At 43.6% G+C, this 21,917-nt stretch overlaps 1 protein-coding gene across 1 annotated transcript; it reads left to right on the top strand.

The window, feature by feature from the left end:
• Nucleotides 1-2,451: 2,451 nt before the first annotated feature.
• Nucleotides 2,452-21,008, top strand: LOC123954942 (ATPase PAAT-like). Its single transcript, XM_046026349.1, has 6 exons — nt 2,452-3,026; nt 3,666-3,869; nt 4,804-4,873; nt 9,651-9,857; nt 16,416-16,870; nt 20,179-21,008. Exons 1-6 carry the CDS (start codon nt 2,863-2,865, stop codon nt 20,411-20,413), a joined length of 1,335 nt encoding a protein of 444 aa, XP_045882305.1. The 5' UTR covers nt 2,452-2,862; the 3' UTR covers nt 20,414-21,008.
• The last annotated feature ends 909 nt before the right edge of the window (nt 21,009-21,917 follow it).

Genomic DNA, 21,917 nt, shown 5'->3' with positions numbered 1-21,917 from the left:
AAGTCACTGCTGAGTCCCCAAGAATGTGGGATAAAACAGTCCCATGCAACAGGTCCATTACAAAAGTTCATTTTAAGTCAGGTATGCTGAAGCTGGCGTGGACTTTTCCACAGATCCCATATTACTCATGCTGGTTACTTCTTCAGTCTACTTTTTACTGGGTTCATTCACATCAGTGTACATCACTGTAGATTCAAGCAGAACAAGTTAATTTTTTTTTTAATTATGAAGATAAAACATACAAAACCTCTTTGCAGTTTTCAATAATTAAAGGGAATAAAGGGGTCTTAAAATGAAAGTGTTTAAAAAGCTGTTGTAAGGCACACACAGTGACAAGACACAGTTATGTGATTCCTACCTACCTTATCCCTAATACCTCTATTTGTATTTTTAAAGAACTCTCTTCCCTTAGTTTTATTTTTAAATTATTCTCTTTACTAAGACTCTTGGGTAGTGATGGTGGGTGGCGTTGGGAAGCAAGAAAAGCCTGTAACAATAGCACGGGGTTCTTTTTTAAAGCCATGAACACATTATTATCCCCTAATAAAACTCTACAGGGGCACCTGGGTGGCTCGGTCAGTAAAGCATCCAACTCGATTTTGGCTAAGGTCATGATCTCAGAGTCGTTGGGGGTCAGTCATGTAGGCAGAGAGCACCCATGTGCTGATGTTATTCAGTTTTCAACCCTTTCAGAAGTCAATCTAATAGAATGTGACCCTTCATCATAAATCGTATTGTTCAGCATGACCTAGAGATGGTGGGACCCCAGGCCCCTAGTTAAAAGACAGTTTTATCAAGCAGGATATTCCAACAGCTGAGAGGATATTTCCAAGAGCTGGGCAAGTGCAAGTCTTTTTTGGGGAATGTGCAAGTTTTGAACAAGTTAATCCTTTTAAGGATTTAAGTTCCTATAACCACCTTGATCGGGAGTACACTCCAGATTCCTCATCCTCCATCATCGCCCAGGTGCTGTCTGATCATCCTGGCATCTCATCATCAAAAATTCTGTCAGGCTGGCTTAGCCATTACTCCCCTATCCCCTGATGATTTCTCTTAGTAACTTTCCACCAGACTCCCCACCTGTTCCTTGGGCGTAAATTCCTACTTCCCCACACTATATTCAGAATGGAGCCTCTTTCTATATGGACCTCTTTCTCTCATTGTCGTAGCTCTAAATAAAATGTTTTTTTACCATCCAGCTCTGGTTTCTCTTGATATACTTAAAAACGGCAAGTATAGTACAGAGGAATTAGCTTAATTCTATAGAAAAGGGGTATCAGCTTGGTTTTTTAATGATAAACAGGATATTCCCTACCTACCCGCAAAAGGGGCATTCCACCTGGAGGGGAAAGTATGTGCGTGTGGCGGGGAGGCAGTATGTGGGAAGAGGCAGGCAAGAGTCACAGTACAAAGGGCTTTGTAAGTCATGCTAAGCAGTAAAGGGGACGATGACATCGAACACTAGAAGAGAAAGAGGGCAGAGCAGAGGACCTAAGAGAGGTTAGGAGAATGAAGGCTTACGACAGTAAAGAAACTCCAGGAATTGTTCAGATGAAAGCTCACGCTTGAAAACAAAAGACCCATAGATGAAGAAGAATGAGAAAGAAAGAAAACCAAGACCCGTTGATTTATTGAAGGCAGGGGAGTGAGAGAAGGGAAAACCAGAGTCTTTAGTTTTTTGACTCCTGGTCATTCAGCCTATTTAAGGAAGTCAAAATCCAGCTAGTAACATTGATCTCTTTCCTTTAATTGAAGATAGGTGTTTTTGAAGAAAAGCCTATTTTCCTTAGGACTCCCCAAATTGTTAACATGAATGGAAATTTATGACCACAGGAAGCGGGATATATAGAATGGAAATACTGACCGAGATGACCTAAAATGAATCTGGAGTACTGAAAATCTTCGGAAACGTCCTAGGACCTTTACATTTAGGGACTCTGGAACTTATCTCTTATCTAATTTCCTTTTTCATTTCAAAAGATGAAAAACTCATCTGCACAAGCCTTTCAGGGAAGAGGACTGGGTGGAGGTGGTGGGGAGGCACCAGTTACCTTCCTACCCTGAGCGGCAACTAGAAAGTTCCATCCGCTTCACTTTTCGGGACCCAAGCTCAGAGGCTACTCCACCAGAGCCCCGAGGACCCGGTCCCCCTCTCTCCTCTCCACCGCTGAGGCCACTGGACGCGAGGTCAGCCCCATTGGCGTTTGGTCCTCATGCCAGCAGCTCACTGACTCGGCCACGTCCGGCCAGCGCCGCGGCCCCACTATGAGTCCCGGACGCTGTGCAAACCTCCGTCTGCGGCCCGCAGCCACCCACCCGCCGCCCGCTCCGCTGCTGTGGGCGGGAAGGCTGCGGCGGGCGGGAAGGCTGCGGCCTCCACCGCAGACAGGCGGACGGTCTGCAGCAAGTACTCCGCGGCGCGTGCGGCGACCGCACCTCTCCTACCTGACCACCGACTCTCCTCATTGGACTGACCCCCCCAAGGGCGGACCCTCAACCGTCGTCCACAGCGCCAGCCTGCTCTGTCCGCGGGCCCATGTGCAAAAACCGTCCAGTTCCCGCGCGCCCGCGCCGCGCCTGCGCACACTTCCAGCCCTAGGCCGGGGAGCCGTCGCGGTCCATACTCCGACTTCGAGTTCTTCCACCGCGCAGGTTTGGAAGCGCGTTGCCGAAGTCGCCCGGCGCGCGCATGCGTGTCTCCGGCACCTGGTTTTCTTCCCCACTGGGCGAGGAGCGGCGGGGCTTAGGTTTGAAGCCAGCCGAGCCGGAAGTCGCTCTCCTTCTTCGCCTCCCCTCCGTCCTGGCGGAAACGCAAGCCCTGGAAGAGAGGTTCCGGACTCGGCCTGGGCTGGCGGCGGCAGAATGGAGACCCGGGCCGAGGACACGGGATTGACCCTCCGCCCGATCCTGTCCTCTTCCTGGGATGCGGCTCGCGGAGCCCTGACCCACAGCCTCCGCCTCACCCGGGCTGACCTCGGCGCCCGGGACTTGGACTGGGAGGAATCGCTGACACCGCCTGCCGCGGGGTGCGCCGGGCCGGCGGAGACTGGGGCCGCCGCTGCGGGACGGTGGCGCTCCTCCGGGGGCCGGGAGGGCAGGCGGGGACCGTGCGGGGAGAGGGTGTGGGCCCGGGATCCGGGAGCGGAGCCGGCGGCCGGTCTGGGCGGGGAGCGGGGACCGGGGACGTGAGTGCCGGGCGCGGGGCTGGCGGCCCGGGACCCGCACCTCCGCGGGGTCGGAACCGGCCCCCGCCTCCCCTCCCCGCGCAAAAGCACCGGCCGAGGCCTCGCGTCCAGCCGCGTCGGCGTTAGCACGTGTGGCTGTCGAGAGCCCCGTCGGCTTCCTGCTGGAGAAGATAGGCGGTGCCTCTCGCTGTCTCCCGCTTCCCGCCCTGGTGCGCACCGCAGGCGCCCAGGGACGTTGTCCGGGAGAAGTGAGTGCGGGGGGTGGCGGCGGCGGTCGAGGTCGCAGTGGGCCGCCAAGCCCTGCTGTCCCGAGGGCCCGTTTCCTGGGGAATCTGTGCCGAGCGTCGGGCGGTGCTTGGGAAGGTGCGGGGCCCTCCGTGGAGACGACGCGGGTCACGACGACCCGCGGCCCGGCCACAGGGTCGCGAGCGGGGTTCGGACGGGCAGACTGAGGAGCGTGCGGGACGGTTTTCTTTTCAGCCAAGACCTGGTGGTTTTGAAGAGCGGCCCGAGCGGCCCGGGGGAGAAGCCCTGCTTCCTCTACCTGAGCTGCGAGCCCAGCGCGGGTGAGGAGGTCGTGTCTGTCGGCCTTCTGAGTTCGGCCAGGAACATGGAGGTGTACCTGGGAGACGAGTACTGCGGCACCAGCCGGGGCAAGGGCGTCTGCGGCGACGCGGGGGACAGGTGTGTGAGCGGGGTCTCTCCGAGCTTCTGTGCTGTTTGCGGGTGGCCTGGCGCGGGCCGAGAGCAGCTGCAGCCACGCCGGAGGAGTGGAGGTTTCCCCTGTACGGGGCTTTGGGAGAGTCCGAGTCCGCGCGTGCATGGTGGTGAGTGCGGAGGTTTCCAGCTGGCGGAGGCGGGTGACTGCGTGGAGCGGACCAGTCCGCAGACTGGACAGACTGTGCGGACTACAGGCAGTCCGTCCTTACTCCTGCTTCTTGGCGTTCTCCATGAACACTCGGCGGTCTGTGTTCAGAGGCAGTTTGGCAGTTAGTCTGGAAGTGAACCCGTTTTTCTGAAAGGCCCATTACAAGTGGTGCCCAGGCCCAGGACTGTGCCGCACCAGTCTGTGACCTACACACAGTTCAGCCTGCTACAGTGTGATTGTTCTCTAGGTTCTGATACACAGATTCTGCCCCGATTCAATCCCAGAACTTAAGGAATGGCTGAGAAACCATTTTTCCTTATTTGAGTACAGTTGACATACAACAGTACATTAGTTTCAGGTGTACAACAGTGATTCAACACCTTTATAGGTCATGAGGTGCTCATCAGGAGTATAACTGCCATCTGTTACCACACAGTGTTACTGCCCTATCAGTGAGATAAGGCTATTACAGTATCATGTTACCATACAAGGCTATTACAGTATCATTGACTAAGTTTCCTGTGCTATACCTTTTATTCCTACTATTTGTTCATTCCATAACCGGAAGCCTGTATCTCTCACCTGCCTTCATCCATTCTGCCCATCCCTCTGGCAACCATCAGTTTGTTTTTCTGAATTTATAGCTGATTCTGCTGTTTCTTTACGTATTCATTTGGAACAATTCATTTTTAAATGTAACTATTTAAAATAATAGAATTAAAAGTAATTTAAGTTTTATTTTCTTTTTAGTGAGCACAAAATTATTTTCTACAAAAAGTACTTAAAATTGGAGCCTTCCAGTCATGCTTGTAAAATAAAGGTAAGTCATCACTAGATTTTAACTAATTTGACAACTGCAAATGTTTTTGTATAATTTGTACTTGTTTTCTGTTGGTTCAGTAATATGGTTAGTCCAGCTTTGTTTCTGACTATCTTTATATAAAAATATGTATTGTGAAAATTATAAGTAGTTTTGGCTTATAGGGAAGGATATAGGAAGCTATATCAAGAAAGAAGGGAATTGGGGAAGTTTTAGAGAAGAGTATCCAGAAGTTAAAGGGATTTGGACTTAGGTCTTGAATATGAAAAATATCATAGAGGTGAACTTTAGTGTTCTCAGTGGAGCTGAGAGAAAAGTTTCTGAGCAAGAAAGCATAGGCCAGGATATTCTTCCTGTTTTCTTGCCTAGTCAAGTGAGCTGGTGCAAATCTCTTCACTTCTTTCAAACTACCTTATGGATATATTAGCGGACCAGAAAAAAAAAATTCTTCATATGTACATGGAAATTCATCATCATTCCTAATAGCCAACACGTTACAAAGAAAACAACCCAACTATCCATCACTAAATGTGTAACCAAAATATGGTGTACCCACACAATGGAAAAGTATTCAGTCATATAGAAATACATATAGAAACCCAGATGAACCTTGAAACATACTGCGTGAAAGAAGTTGGAATCATAATATTGTATGAGTCTGTGTGTATGTGTATATAAGGTCCAAAATGGGCAAATCCATAGAGACTGAAAGTAGATTAGTTATTATCTAGGGCTACAGGGTGGGTATTGGTGGGATGGGGAGTGACTGCCAGTGATACATGGCTACTTTTTGGGTGATGTTCTAAAATTGCAATGGCTAGCACCCAGAACCATTAAGATACCAAAGAATAAATTTAATTAAAGAAGTAAAAGATCTATATTCTGAAAACTATAGAAAACTTATGAATAAAATTGAAGAGAACAGAAAGAAGTGGAAAAACATTCCATGCTCATGGACTAGAAGAACAAACATTGTTAAAATATCTATACTACCCAAAGCAGTCATTCATTTAATGCAGTTCCTATCAAAATAGCATGAGCATTTTTCACAGAGCTGGAACAAACAATCCTAAAATTTGTATGGAACCACAAAAGTCCCCTGTAGCAAAAACAGTCCTGAAAAAGAACAGCAAAGCTGGAGTCATTAGAATTCTGGACTTCAAGCTGTACTACAAAGCTGTGATCAAGACACTATGGTAGTGGCACAAAGAGAGAGACATGTAGATCAGTGGAACAGAATACCTAGGAATGGACCCACGACTGTATGGTTAACTTACAGTCAACAAAGTGGGAAGGAATATCTAGTGGAAAAAAGACAGTCTCGGTGGCTCCATGGGTTAAGCCTCTGCCTTCACCTCGGGTCATGATCTCAGGGTCCTGGGATCGAGCCCCGCATGGGGCTCTCTGCTCGGCAGGGAGCCTGCTTCCTCCTCTCTCTGCCTGCCTCTCTGCCTACTTGTGATCTCTGTTAAATAAATAAACAAAATCTTAAAAAAAAAAAGACTGTCTCTTCAGCAAATGGTGTTGGGAAAATTGGACAGCAAAATGCAGAAGAATAAAACTGGACAACTGTCTTACACCAGATACAAAAAAAAAAAATTTAAATGGATGAAAGACCTCATGTGAGACAGGAAACCATCAAAATCCTAGAGGGGAACACAGGCAGCAACCTCTTTGATCTTGGTTGGAGCAATTTCTTGCCAGAGGCAAAGGAAACAAAAGCCAAAATGAACTATTGGGATTTCATCAAGATAAAAAGTTACTGCACAGTGAAGGACACAAAACTAAAAGGCAGCTACAGAATGGGAGAAGAAATTTGCAAATGACATCTGATAAAGGGTTAGAAATTTTTCGGGGCGCCTGGGTGGCTCAGTGTGTTAAAGCCTCTGTCTTCAGCTCAGGTCATGATCTCAGGGTCCTGGGATCGAGCCCCGCATTGGGCTCTTTGCTCAGCTGGGAGCCTGCTTCCCTTCCTCTCTCTCTGCCTGCCTCTCTGCCTACTTGTGATCTCTCTCTCTCTGTGTCAAATAAATAAATAAATAAATTTTAAAAATAGACATTTTTCAAAAAACGTAAAGATGGCTAAGAGACATGTGAAAGATGCCCAACATCACTCATCAGGGAAATGCAAATCAAAACCATGAGGAGATACCACCTGACACCTGTCTGAATGGCTTAAATTGACAACACAAGAAATAACAGGTGTTGGTGAGGATGTGGAGAAAGGGGAAGCCTCTTGAAATGTTGGGAACGCAAATGGTGCAGCCACTCTGGAAAACAGTATGGCGTTTCCTCAGTAAGTTAAAAATAGAATTACCCTACCACCCAGCAATTGCACTACCAGGTAATAACCCAAAAGATACAAAAAATACAGATTCAGAGGGTACATGCACCCCAGTGTTTTTAGCAGCATTATCAACAATGATGTTTATAGTAGCCAAACTATGGAGAGAGACCAAATGTCCATCAGCTGATGAATGGTTAAAAGATGTATATGTATACAATGCAATATTACTCAGCCATCAAAAAGAATGAAATAAAAAAAAAAAAAAAAAAGAATGAAATCTAGCCATTTGCGTTTCAACACGGAGGGAGCTAGAGTGTATTATGCTAAGTGAAATACGTTAGTCAGGGAAAGACAAATAATATGATTTCACTCATGTGGAATTCAAGAAAGAAAACAGATGAATATATGGGGGACAAAAAAGAGACACAAACCATAAGAGACTTTTAAAGATTGAGAACAAACAGGGTTGTTGGAAGGATGTGGGTGGGAGATGGGCTAAATGTGTGATGGGTATTAAGGAGGGCGCTTGTTATGATGCGCACTGGGTGTTGTGTCTAAGTGACGAAACATTGAATTCTGCTCCTGAAACCAGTATTGACTGTATGTTAACTAACTAGAACTAAAAAAAATAGAATAAAATAAAACTAATGGCTACACAACTCTGTGAATATACTAAAATCTACTGAATTGTATACTTTAAACCATTTGATTGTTTGGCATGTTAATTATATCTCAATAAAGGTGTTTTTAAATTTAAAATTTTTTAAAAGGAAATAAATCCTTGCTCTCTTTTTATCTCCACATTAGTTTATATAAGATTACAAGACTTTAGAATAAGAAAAAATAAGTAATCTCCTAGCCTGTTGGTAGCAAATTTACAGAACTGATTATTCCAAGATACTATTTTGTATAGTATATATTAATAGCTTCCAGATGTATTTAAATAAAGTGTTTCATGCATTCCACAAATATTTGAATGCCTACTGATGCTAGGCACTGTAACTAGACATGTAGAAATTAGCAGTAATATAATGAATTACTGCCCTCATATTGCTCACATTATGGTGTGATGAAATAGATTATAAGCTGACTCAGTGAGTTAAGATATGTCCCTAATTCTGTGGTGGGGCAGTGGCGATGAAAAAGCAGAAAGGGGGGTGCGTGGGTGGCTCAGTGGGTTAAAGCCTCTGCCTTTGGCTCAGGTCATGATCCCAGGGTCCTGGGATCGAGCCCCGCGTCGAGCTCTCTGCTCAGCGGGGAGCCTGCTTCCCCCTCTCTCTCTGTCTGCCTCTCTGCCTGCTTGTGATCTCTGTCAAATAAATAAATAAATAAAATCTTTAAAAGAAAAAAAAAAGCAGAAAGGGCTATTTGGGTAGGTGTAGAAATTTAATGTGGAAGTTCCTTAATTGTTGAGGACAGTCACCTTTTTGGTACCACACACAGAGTTCTTAGATTATGGGTTCTTGGCCTGTGTTGTCATGTTACATATGGTTTTTTGTGTGTCTCTGAAAGGTAAGTGTTTTTTGTTAACTGTTCAATGGAAGTTCTGTGGGAGTGCTAAGGGTAGTCTCATTAGAGAAGCTTGTTCTGGGGCAATAGTATTTGAAAGTTAATAGTTAATGACCCATCTTTTTGAGCATTTACTTACTCATTGGTAGGTACTGGCAATTTTAACACCTAATCCTCATAACATCCATGTAAAATCATTGGTTTTACCCTCCCTCATTTTATTCCTGACTCATGTTTTTTCCTTTTCCCGAGATAAACACAGGCTCTAAGTTGAGTCATCATCGGCTTGTCTGATTCTAAATCCTGGTCCCTTTCCACTTTGCTACTTTGTTGTCTGTATCACACGAGGAATGTCTTTTGGTTCAGAAACGTGGATGCAATGAGGCAGCAGAAAGCACTGGGCAGGATACTGCTGTAGAAGCCAGAGGTCCAGGTTCCAAGCTTGACTTTTACCAGTTTACATAATCCTTAGACAGTCAGAAAATCACCCCGACCTCGTCTTTTTTGTGTGTGAACCAGAAGGTTATGTTAGACCGTATTAACTTTCTCTTCTAATTCTAAATTCTACAAGACTGATTTATCTTTAGTATTTCAGTAAATACTTTGGAAGTGCTTTCGTAAAGCCTTCTTTTGTAGTAAATAGTATTATAGCTAGCTGTGCCAGCTTCTCAGATTGGTATCGTTTATTTTTATTCATTAATGTACATGAATGAAATTTTACTCTAGTCCCTTTTGTATATTCTGTGTATTTTTTTAGTTTGAAGTTATATTCTTTTATATAAACAGTTCTTAAGAGCCTCATGGTAAATTAGAAGTGCTGATCATTATAATTTTCAGGAAAACTTAAAAGTGAAAGTGTATTTAAAGTTTATATTTATTTTCCTAAATACATTATTATTGCTAGTTTATATAGAAGAGTGACCTTAAATAGTGATTAGTGTTTAATATATTTTTTTCTGGAACTTATTTGTTTTATAATAGTTGCTCTCCTTTGGTGAAAAGCAGCGTGTGTTCATCAGTAAAATTGTGGTACAGTTGAGGCGGGTTTCAGCAAATTCTTCAACAAGCCCTCCTGCTCTAGGATCAAGGATAGACCTGCAGAGGGTCCAAACTCTCATGGAGGCCATGGGGTCCAGGTTGTCACCCGGTGCTCAGCAGTTGATGAATATGGTTAAATTTCAGCAGCAGGTAGGTGGACATGAATTCCGTCCAGGTACCGTTAATGATTTCAAAATGACAGCTTTTTCTAAGGACATGTATCGACTTGAAAGTTTTTTCTTTGAACTTTTACTGTTGATTTGACTGTTAACCTTTATTTGCTTTTGTAAAATAGCATTTTGCAGACTTTCTCTTCTACAAAATATCTTACCTACAGATCTTCACAATTTTCTGTGAATTTACTCACTCATTCAGTAAGTATTAAGCACCTTCTCAGTGAATAAGGCAATGTTTTGAACACTTCAGAAAGTTCAAAGATCAGTTAGTTTAAGGATCTTTAAGGATCTTTATAGTCTCATTTTATCTAGGTCTTTAAGGAGGAAGGATGGGATTGGGCAAGTAAATTTGGAGGGATGCAATTTGGGAGAGAGAAGATAGCATGGCTTAACTCTTCAGGGTCAGAAGGAACAGGGTATAGCTAGGAAATGAATAGAAGTTCCCTCCTCTGGGTGAAGAAGTGGTTGGGGGAGTTTAGTTTGGGGCTGGATCATAGAGGGCTTTGAATGTTACTTTTGAAGTTCATACATAGTTTTGCCTACATTTTGAGAAACTAACCCAGCCCTATGCGTGTAACGGGAATGAGAAGAAACAATAAGTCAGTAGGATGTGTGACTCCAGGGGGAGTAGTTCCATGTGCCTTCCCTCATCCAGAGGAGAGTCAGGGAGGGTCTAAAATTAGACATCCTGGATTGTGAGATGTTACAACGATTGTGCCATTAGCTTTGGACAACCTACTTGATACTGGTTTGCTGGAGAAAAATAGAGTTAAAGAGGGATATTGCGGTTTTGAAGATGGTGATACCAACAATATAAATGGAACCCACGGGAGGAGACTGCTTGGGAAGAAGGGAGTTTGATTTGGGAATATTAAGTTGTAGGTGTGAATTGTAGAGTGCAAGCATTTGGGAGCACAGGTGGGCGTGGGGGGGTGAAGGGAGGTTTGAGAGATGGACCCCAATAGACGGCAGGGAAAGTGGTGGAGGGAGAGCCAGAGCAAGCAAGAAAGGTCCGTGGGGGAGTAGCTGGGTTTGGTAAGGATATCGGGAGCAGGAAAAGGAATAGAACAGCAGAAGTCCGGTGGTGTGACCGAGTAGCACGAGGGAAAATCTAATGTCAGGAGACCTGATTTCAGGGTGTGGTGCTGACTTGAGTAATTGTGTCATTTGGCAGCGCTTCATCTTTTTTACGTGAATTTCTTCGTGTTCAAAATCTAAATGATAATACTGCTAAGATCAAAGGATTAAGGGGAAAATTTAAAAGAAATAGTTTAAATAAGCAACTTATGTCCCTTTTGTGACGTTTACCAATAGTAATTTAGTACAGGTGTCACCGATGCGATGGGCCAAGACAGGGAAATTGGGAGAGTCGGTGGTGATCATGGGAACCCTGGAAAGGAGGATTTTGAAAAAGTACTGGTTCCATACTTTGCTTTCTCTCCTACCATCACCGCACCTCGACCCTCCAGAAGTCCCTCACTGGTCCTCCTTCTCCACCGCACCCATTGCCGACAGGGTGACCAGAATAATCTCGGAGGGTAAATCAGACCTATCCTTCCCTGTGTAAAGCTGTCTGACTGCTTCCCATCACACTTAGAATTAACCCACAGATTCCTTACCCTGGTTTCTAAGATCTGGGCCTTTTTTGATTCCTTAACCTCATCTCCGGCCAGATCTCCTGGCTCCGAGGACTCAGGAACACTGGCGTGTTAGTCCTCAGATACTCAGGTTCAGAAGAGTGTTCAGGACCTTTGCACTCTTAACTGTTCTCTTTTTTGAGAAGCCCTTTCCCCAGACCTTGGCGAGTCTGGACTTCTCTTTTTTATTAAGATATCAGCTTAAATGTAACATCCTTAGAGACTTTCCCCAACCACCGGTTTAAAATAGCCTTTCCCGCCAAGTCTGCATCATAGTTTTGTCAGAGCCTTCTTGACTCCTTTGCTGTTGTTTACATATGGGTCTGTTTATTTCTTTAAAATGTAAGCTTCCTGGGACGCCTGGGTGGCTCAGTGGGTTAAAGCCTCTGCCTTCAGCTCAGGTCATGATCCCAGGGTCCTGGGATCAAGCCCCGCATCGGGCTCTCTGCTCCACAGGGAGCCTGCTTCCTCATCTCTCTCTGCCTGCCTCTCTACCTACTTGTGATCTGTCTGTCAAATAAATAAATAAAATCTTAAAAAAAAAAAATAAAATGTAAGCTTCCTGCCGACAGGGAGCTGGTCTGTTTTGTTTGTGGCTCCAAATAAGTATATGATGTATGTGCCTTCTGGATGGTCAAGTAAGTGCTTCTTGGAGGTCTTCAGACGGTCAGATCAAATGATTATGAGACAGAAACCAGATTCGGAGGGAGTAGGGAGTAAATGGGGGTAGTTGAAATGTGGAGGTACCCAGGGTAAATGGGTTTGTTTCAGGAATGGTAGTGATAAGGAGCTCGCCTGTATCAGAATCCCTTGGAATGTTTATAAAGTGCAGATTCCTGGCTGGCACCAATGACCTGAAACCCAGAAGGTGGGATCCAGGAATCCGTTTATCAAACAGACATCCCCAGATAAGTCGTATGCATAGTATACTTTGAGAACAAATGATTGAGGAGAAGGATCCCATGGAGATAGAAAATGTAAAACAAGAAGAAATTACTTTTTTGCGTGCAACTCTTTGGAAACATCAGAGAGGGTTAATAAATTAAATCAGCTCATGGACTGATTTTTATGTTCTAAAAACTTAACTTTGGAAAAAGATGACATGGATAGATTTTTTGTTTTTTGTTTTTGTTTTTTTGCCATGTCTCTAAGTTTTTTGGTGTAATTCCAAAATAACATGTTCTCTTTGCCAGAGATTTTAATCCATTCAGAAGTGCATTAAGTAAATCATCAAAGTGCTCTCCCAGCTCTCATTGTGTTCCCCAGCTTGGTGCGTGTCCTAGAGTTTTCTGAGTATGTAGAAACACATGCAGGTCCTTCCCTCCAGTGCGCTTGTTGTGACCTGCCCCCTCCCCCCACTACATCCTTGTATATGGGGACATTTGGGGGAAACACCTGGGAAGAAGGAAAGTGATTCAGTTAAATCTTTTAAACATCCCAACATAAGACCTCTTCTGGGTGGGAAGGCTCTGTTTATGGGATGATTCTTGCAGGGCTTACCTGGTTCTAGATTGCATATTATTAACAAGCAGGAGTCTATGGACTGCCTCCCTGGAAAATGTCGTGTAAGCTGTGTAACCGTTTGTTAAGTATAAAGTCAGGATGTTTTGGGGCGCCTGGCTGGCTCGGATGTTGGAGTGTGTGACTCTCGATCTTGGGCTTGTAAGTTCGAGCCCCAAGTTGATGTAGAGATTACTTAAAAATAAAATCTTAACAGTCAATAAATAAAGCAGGGCTGTCTCATGGCCAGAACTGTTCCTCCAGTGGACGCTGCGTAACCGCATACGCTAGAACCCTCCTGCGTTAGTTTGGGCCGCGCCTGTCGTGAGGGGGAGAGAAACTACCTGGGAAGCATTGTTAGAAGCCCTCTACCTTCCCTGCTTCTCCCGTGCTTTGGGGTTGCTTGTGTCCTTGAAAGTTTTGTCAAAGTTTTTTCTTACATCATTACGTTTGAAGTTGAAATGTGCTGGCTTTGATTTGTTTTTGCTTTCCAATTTACAGAAATTGAATAGGAATTGTATATCAAAGTGCCTAGCCTAGAGTTTTCATTTAATGTTACCTGAATGAAAGGGTGCACCCCATTTTTCTCGAAGGAAACATACTCACTGAGTATGCAGGGTTTACACCGTTTACTTTTTTTCACCTTTGAAATACAAATATCTTTTTTCTTGCTTTCTCAAGATGATACTTGTTTAAATTTTTTTTTAATGGTAGAGACTTTTTTTAAAAAAAGATTTTATTTATTTGATAGACAGAGATCACAAGTAGGCAGAGAGGCAGGCAGAGAGAGAGTCGAGGAAGCAGGCTCCCTGCTGAGCAGAGAGCCCGATGTGGGGCTTGATCCTAGGACCCTAGCATCATGACCTGAGCTAAAGGTAGTGCCTTTAACCCACTGAACCACCTAGGTGCCCCGATACTTGTTTAAATTTTTTATAATAAAATTAGACAGTCCTTTCAGATATCTGCTGAGATAGTCAGAAATAAGCACTTAATTTTTCACAAGTCTGGGAGTCAAAGTACACATACATTAAATTATGTGTATACACAGATAATAGTCCTTTACGTATTCACGTGTAGGTATATGGACATAATTCCGCATGATTTTATGTCTTTTAAGCTACTCTGTGTTTTCTATATAACATGTAACATGGAGCAATAAATACGTATAAATTATTTCTTCCATATTCCCCTGCCTACTTTTAAAAGGGTTTGGTGGACCAGGCAAGGCAACATGTGACAGGCAGCACAAGAAAATTAAGAATTGAAGAAAATGAAACAAAAGGAAATAGAAGAATAGCCACCAGCACCCAAAGTTGGTTTATTTACTGCCGTATGGACTCACCTGTAAATTCCAGGATATATAATACCAAGAGGAAAAGGAAATTACCTTAAGAGCTCTCCTCTGAGAAAAATCTGACCACTTTTTATAATCAGTGAATTTCTTCTAGTCAAAATTTGATATATTAGAAAAGAAAACCTCATAGAGCAAATACCTTATTTGCATTTAGATTTTAATTAAAATTTCTGCCAAATTAATGATCATACACAATTTTGACATTGATTTCACTGCTGTTTATACAGAATTTTCAGTTTCTGGCGTGCTTCGGTGGCTCAGTCTGTTAAGCATCTGACTCTTGATTTCTGCTCAGGTTATGAGATTCAGCCTTGAGTTGGGTTCTGTACCTGGCATGGAGCCTGCTTGGGATTCTCTCTCCCTCTCTGCCTCCCCCACCCCCGAACTCATGGTATCTCTCTCTCTCAAAATAAAATACAGTTAAAAATAGTATTTTCAATTTTCTGTCATTAAGGTTTTTTTGGACTGTTTACCACTACCAAAAATGTTTAGCTTTGTCATCATGATTGAGTAAGGCTCCTTTCTGCTCAAGGGGAGTTGTTGAATTTTAAAATTTTATATATAATTATATATATAATATATGTATAATTATATACAAAATTATAATAATATAATTATATGTATTACATAATTATATGCAGTCCATCTTCTAGTACTAATTTAAGGTTTATCCAAAACTTGCATTCAGTAGATGACATTTCTTTACAAAGCGTATTCCTCCAAAGTACGGTTTAGCAAAAGAAGTTTCACGGAGACCCTCCCATTCCTACCCCAACAACTTCCCTGGCTCTCATTATTCTCCTTGCCTCCTTTATTTCCCCCGAAGTATTTACCACCATCTCCATCCACGTGCTGCATTGCCTGCCTACCTTCCTTCCTTCCGACTTTCCTTCCTTCCTTTCTTCTTTCCATTGTTCCCTGCTCCTGTATTGGTTCCACATATCCGTAATTTTCATTTGTTTTGTTCATGCACATATTTCCTGTGCTGGAAACACAGAACAGATTTCTGGTAAATATTTGTTGATTGAATGAGTTTTGGTTTGATTGAATCCAGAAATCATTTTTTTGAGTGTCTAGACAGTGTATATACCGAGTCTCTTCAGCTGACCTGTATAATACTTGCCTCGGTCTCTTTCAGTAGGTGTTGAGCCGCTGTAAGGCTGTGATGGGATTTCCTGAATAAGAATAGAGTATTGTGTTTATAATTTGGGATACAGCCCTGTAACGCAACAGTTTAGTGGGCCAGAAGTAATTGCTTTGCTTTGCTGTTGTGGAGAAATTGAGGAGCGTAGCAAGGAGCATAGCAGAAACATGCCTCTGCGTGGGAAACCATGTGACCTCATTACAGAAGTGAGCCGGACTATTGTCATGAACTGATACAGCATAGCCGGTTCAGTTGAGGCCATAAAACGTAACTGTTTTCCTACAGGTCATTAAAGCAGACGGAGCCAAAAGTTGGCTCATTTTAGTCGTTGTAGATGTTGCAAATGTCCTGATAAAACATCAGACTTCTAGTATGTAAGCGATCTGGTGCATTTTCTGTGATAAGCAAGTTATAAAAGATTTCCTTAGGTTAGCTTTTTATATGGGAAACTTGATGGATGATATTTAATTCTAAGTATATTATCAATTATTGTGCCTCAGTTGAGAGTACTGTATTTTATCACCATAAATCAAGGAGGCCTTTATAGTGAGACATTAATGCTAATGCAGTTTTACCAAACATGCTAACATTTAATATTTCCTTTAGGGAAAATTGCAGTGAAATCATTAACAGCCTTGACTCTGGAGTTCGGTGGTCTGGGTTCCTGTCCCAATTCTGCCACTTACCAGCTGCGTCCCCGTAGCGGGTTACCTTTAGCCTTGGTTTCACCTCAGCTGTGGTCTCTTCAGTTTAAGATCGGGTAGTACTTGTAGCCTACTTCGTGTGGCTGTTCAGAGGATCAGAGAAAGAATGCACCTTGCCTGACACACAGTAGTTACCCCAAAAGTTAGTCGTCACCACTACCGAGAGTAACGTGTATTTCTTTCCCTTGCTTAGAACTGTGTTCGCGTGGGAGAGCAGCTTCAGGCGGTTTTGGGAAATACTGGCTACAGACGAGTGGCGGACCTGCAGTCCTCAGCTGCTTCAGGAGCCTCCGACAAGTCCCCCTCCACGCCTTTCCCTTTCAGAACCGGACTGACGTCTGGAACCCTGACGGAAGACTTAAACGCTTGCGTCGATAAAAGTCCACAGCTACCGGGTGGAGGAAACACTACACGCCTCAAGGACTATAACGTTGTGCCGCCGAACCATTCTCTTCTCGACAATGACCTCAGAAATGCAGTTTCCTCTTTCCTGCCGAAGAAAGCAAGTGACACCTCAAATATACCTAACTCTGAGTTGCTGCCTTTTCTCCAGAATTTATGTAGTCAGGTTAACCATCTCCGTGTGGGACATAGCGCCAAGTGGCAGGAAGGCATCACTAAGGCCGGGGAAGGCGTTGTTGGTGTTGCGTAAGTATTTCAGACAAATCTGGTTTAGATTTCATAGATGGAAGAATTAGTTGGAGGAAAACAGATTTGTTTCACTAACTGCTGCCTGTAGCTATTTCCAGTATTTTTAGGAGTTGTAGCTCAACATAGATCATGGACTTAAACGTAACACATAAACTTATAGGGGCGCCTAGCTAGCTCAATCACCAGAGCGTGCAACTCTTTATTTAAATTATTTTTATTTTTATTTTTTAAACTTAATTTTAATTTTTTTAAATTAATTAATTAATTTATTTTTTATTTGTTTATTTACAGCATAACAGTGTTCATTGTTTTGGCATCACACCCAGTGCTCCATGCAGTACGTGCCCTCCCTATTACCCACCACCTGGTTCCTCAACCTCCCACCGCCCCCCCCCCGCCGCCCCTTCATAACCCTCTGGTTGTTTTTCAGAGTCCATAGTCTCTCATGGTTCATCTCCCCTTCCAGTTTCCCTCAACTCCCTCTCCTCTCCATCTCCCCATGTCCTCCATGTTCTTTGTTATGCTCCACAAATAAGTGAGACCATATGATACTTGACTCTCTCTGCTTGACTTATTTTTTGCAGAGCGTGCAACTCTTGATCTTGGGGTTGTGAGTTTGATACTCATGTTGGATGTAGAGATTACTTAAAAATAAAATCCTTAAAAAATAAACAAGCATAAAGCTATAAAACTTTCCTGAGTTTTGGGGGTTGTGAGTTTGATACTCATGTTGGATGTAGAGATTACTTAAAAATAAAATCCTTAAAAAATAAACAAGCATAAAGCTATAAAACTTTCCTGATAATATGTAGGAGAACATTTGGAGACCTATGACTTGGAAAAGACCCTTAGATGATACCAGAATCACAATAATGGAAACATTGATCTGTTGGATCCCATCACAATTTAAAGCTTCTGCCTTGTGAAAGACCCTGTTAAGAGGATGAAAATACAGATACAAAGTGAGAGCAAAATTTGCAAGTCACAAATTTAACAAATGGCCTCCATTCCTATAGCTCCCAAAATTCACATTAGAAAAAAATTCAATCAGAACATGGGCAATAGACATGGAGACATTAGAATGGGTGCACATACCAAATAAGCAAGTGAAAAGATGATCATCATCGACTTTGTGGCTACTAGGGAAATGAGTATCAAAACAAGATACTATTACACAGTTATTTGAAGATTAAAAACAAAAAATGGTAATAGTACCAAATGCTGATGCGGCTATGGAGAAACTGGATCTCTTCTACGTTGCTGGTGGAGGTATAGAATGCTACAGCCACCGTAAAAAATACTTGGGCAGTTTCTTGAAAACTAAACATTTAGCATGTGAGCCAGCAATGTATTTGGCACTTATCCCAGAGAAATGAAAACTTGTGTTGACACAAGAAACTATGTCTAGTTCTTCTAACAGCTTTATTTCTACGTAACGGTCCAAAACCGGAAGCAACCAAAATGTCTTAAACTAGATGAACAGTTAAACAAACTGTGGCATATCCATATCACAGGATGCTAATCAGTAAAAGGGAACCGACCATTGACACACGCAGCAACTTGGATGGCTCCCGAGGACATTCTATGCTGAGTGACAGGAGAATCTCAGGAGGTCACACACCAAGATCGCATTTGTGTGACGTTCCCAAAATAGAGTTGTAGAGATGGAGACCGTGTTGGTGGTTGCAGGCATCAGGACTGGAGGGTGTCAGGGAGTGGCTGTGACAATGGGGGTATGTTTGTAGTGAAGGAATAGTTGTGATCTCAGTTGTAATGTTCACGTGAACGTGTGTACGTGTGGGAGGACGGTACCCGCGCTCACTGTCCCAACATCCGTTTTCTGCTTTTGTATTCTCCAGAGTTGGGTGAGATGTAACCATTGGGACCATTGGGGGAAGGGTACTGGGGAACTCTCGTATCTTTACAACTTCCTGTGAAGCTGTAGTTACTTGAAAAAAAATAGTGTTTAAAACTGCTCATAAATTCTAGAGTGGGGTTCTCAAACTTTTTGGTCTCGGCACTCTCAAAAGTAATTGAGGACTGTAAAGAAGCTTTATTTATATAGAGTATATGAAAGGATTCATTTGTTTAAAAATAACAAACCCATTATATTAGTAACAATTTTTATGAAAAAGGCATTTTCTAACGAACAACTCAGAATGGTGTTAGGTGACATGTAGAATCGATGTTAGCATCTGCTCGCGTTCTCATCTGTGTTGCCCTCCAGCAAGTGGCGTCAGTAGCCGGTGAGAGCGCAGAAGTGCTGAGAACAAACAGGTTCATGCTGAAGACAATATTTAGACACTAAATTGACTTCCCTCGGACTGTCTAAGACACAGAAGAACACTCGACCACAGCTTCTGTTGCTCCCCCGAGCAGTGACATCACACCTCGTGTAGCCTCTGGGAAATGTCAGCGTATGTTCCTGAGGATCCGAGGGTGAAGGGTTCAGATATCATCTTGGTCGTCGTGTGAGAACACTTGCTACTTCATGGAAGCTGAACAAGTCACGGGTCCACAGGGTGTTGTGAGCCACGGCCTGAGATTCACTGCCCTGGTGTGCATTGATTGTGAGCCTGAGAAACTGGAGTGCTTTTACTGTTGTTGTTTTTTTAAGATTTTATTTATTCATTTGAGACCTCCTGAATGGGGGCGGCAGAGGAGAGCCAGACTTCCCCTCCCTCCCACCCCCTGCCCCAGCCCACCACCTCCTTGGAGCAGGCACCCTGAGCTCATGACTCCAGCTAAGGTCAGACACTTAACAGACTGAGCCACCCAGGCTCCCCTTCTAAGTATTTTTATTTCTATCTGCCCATTCCAGTTACATTCGTTTTTACATGTTTTCATATTAGGTTAGAAGAGAACCTTCCAGTGCTTAGTGAGGTTGTGCGGGTGACAAGAGACAAACCTTGAAATTGTGGGGTTGCTTGGGGAAGTTCTTGGAAGATATATGTGGAAACCTTAAGAAACATTGAGGCAGATCAGTTTTGATTTGGGGCTCAAAATTCAAGACCCTTATAGAGACTTGTTCTGTGAGGGGGGACATTCCCTCTCGTCATCGTGCCTTCATTTCACTTGTGTGCTGAAAAGGGGAAAGAATCAGAGATACGGCACGCTTTGGGCGCTCAGGGCTGTGGTTGCCTGTTGTAGGTGGATTTTGGCACCAGAGACACCTCGTACCCAGACGGCAGTGTTGCGGAGACAGAGTTCCATATCATACTTTGGGGGTTCGTTTTGTGTCGTTCGCTTGTTTCTTTTAGGATATCAGGGATAATTGTTACACTGGTTTTTTAATTTATTTTTAGAATGGAAGAGCAACCTGTGTGCTCCTACTTGGAAAAGATTCTTACTAAAAATATGGAACTGCTGGAAAAGAAGCTTGTGGATTATATCGATCAGCGAATACATCGACTTCAGGAGCACGTGGACAGGAAGATGGCTGTGTTGATGGGCCTGCTGCAGAATCCCTCCTCCCCACCCCCCGGGACGGCCCTGACACAGTGTGACTCTGGAGAAAGACTTTCCAATGGAGAGAGATAAGTGCTCGACCCATAGGATGCACTACAGATATTTATTATGTATTTGTGGCAAAGCCTAAACCCCCAGAGTTCAAGGCAAGGATTTAATGTCATTTGGGGGCATCATCTTACGTACATGGAGCGACCTCAGTGTTCATTTTAATGTACTTGTTATTGTCCGTCCAGGGCTGTGCACGAGGATTAACCTGATAGGGTCATCCGCTATTTTTGTTTGCAATATTGTTTACTTTTATTTTTTACTCGTATTTATTTTTGTTTACTGCTTAAACTTAAGGATTTCTAATTTAATTCATGAGTCTATATTGTATATGTGTTTAAGTACCATTTTAATTTATAAAGGGGCTTATGTTTAAGGGGTGTGAAAAAAATGCAGTATTTGGTTTCTTTTTCTCTTTCTAATTGATTGTTCTTGGGAACCCTAGATAGAGTACTTGAGTGTTGTAACCTTTTAATTTCCAGTCACTAAATTACATTTTATGTTGTTTATTTCAGATAAAAAATTAGATGTGGTATTTCTGTAACATTAGTATACTTAACATTTTATATGTATCAGAAATTTAGAGGTACTGATTTTCTTATATTTATAAATGGCTGTGTATAAATCTGGTTATTGCTTTATTATTATTTCCTAAGAAAATACTGCCTGAATTTGCTCAGCAGAAGCAGCAGACTATAGTACTTAAAAACTCTCTGTTCAAAGTCTTTTTTTTCTTGCAAGTTTCCCGCACATGTAATAAGCCAGTAAGTAAGAGCTTAGTGTGGAGTAAGAGCTAGGGAATGCACCTTCACGGGTGAGCACCAGAGTTTGAAGTAGCTGCAAGGGGTGTGTAATGATCAAGAAATTGAATCAAGATCCAGGTTATGTATTTTAATTTCCACATTTTTAGCACTTTGGGTGTTATTACATCTCCCTCTTTCCCGCGGGGGCGTGCTGAGGTTTCCATCCCACTTCGCACCACTGGGTTGTCAGTGCTCTGGGGGCTGGGCAGAGAGCAAATTTGCACCTGCTGCCCTAGGACTCCCCTTACACTGTGGCCACGAGACTGTCATTGGAGGCTCTTCCTCTTTTGGTTCCTGCCCCGCTTTCCAGCCTCATCAGCACTCCCCGTGACCTGCTATGCCAGCCTGTCCTTTCTTCCCGCAGCTCCTCGGAATGTCGGTTCCAACGGACAGGAGTCCTCCTCCCGTGGTTCTCACCTCTCCCTACCCTACGTTGTCTTTCCAAGTCAGCTCAGATGTAGCCGACAGGAACCCATGCTCGGTCCCTCCCTCCCCCGGTAGGGAAGCAAGCAGCTGGACAAGAGAAAGACAGGCAGGCCACACCGAAGGCTCTCTTTCGGGGAGCGTAAAACAGTCGAGGTGAGCGAAAGCACAGGAGGCACGTCAGGTAGTGGCCAGAGGTAAGACCTGAAAAGGGGGCCTGGGTCTGGCTCTGGAAAACCGTGCTCCGCTCCCAAGATTGGCGTGGTTTGAGAGGAGAATGACACGATCGGCTCCAGGCCTCA

Source organism: Meles meles, chromosome 13, assembly GCF_922984935.1.
Source record: "Meles meles chromosome 13, mMelMel3.1 paternal haplotype, whole genome shotgun sequence".
Lineage (NCBI taxonomy): Eukaryota > Metazoa > Chordata > Mammalia > Carnivora > Mustelidae > Meles > Meles meles.
This window is presented reverse-complemented; position numbering and strand designations above follow the sequence as displayed.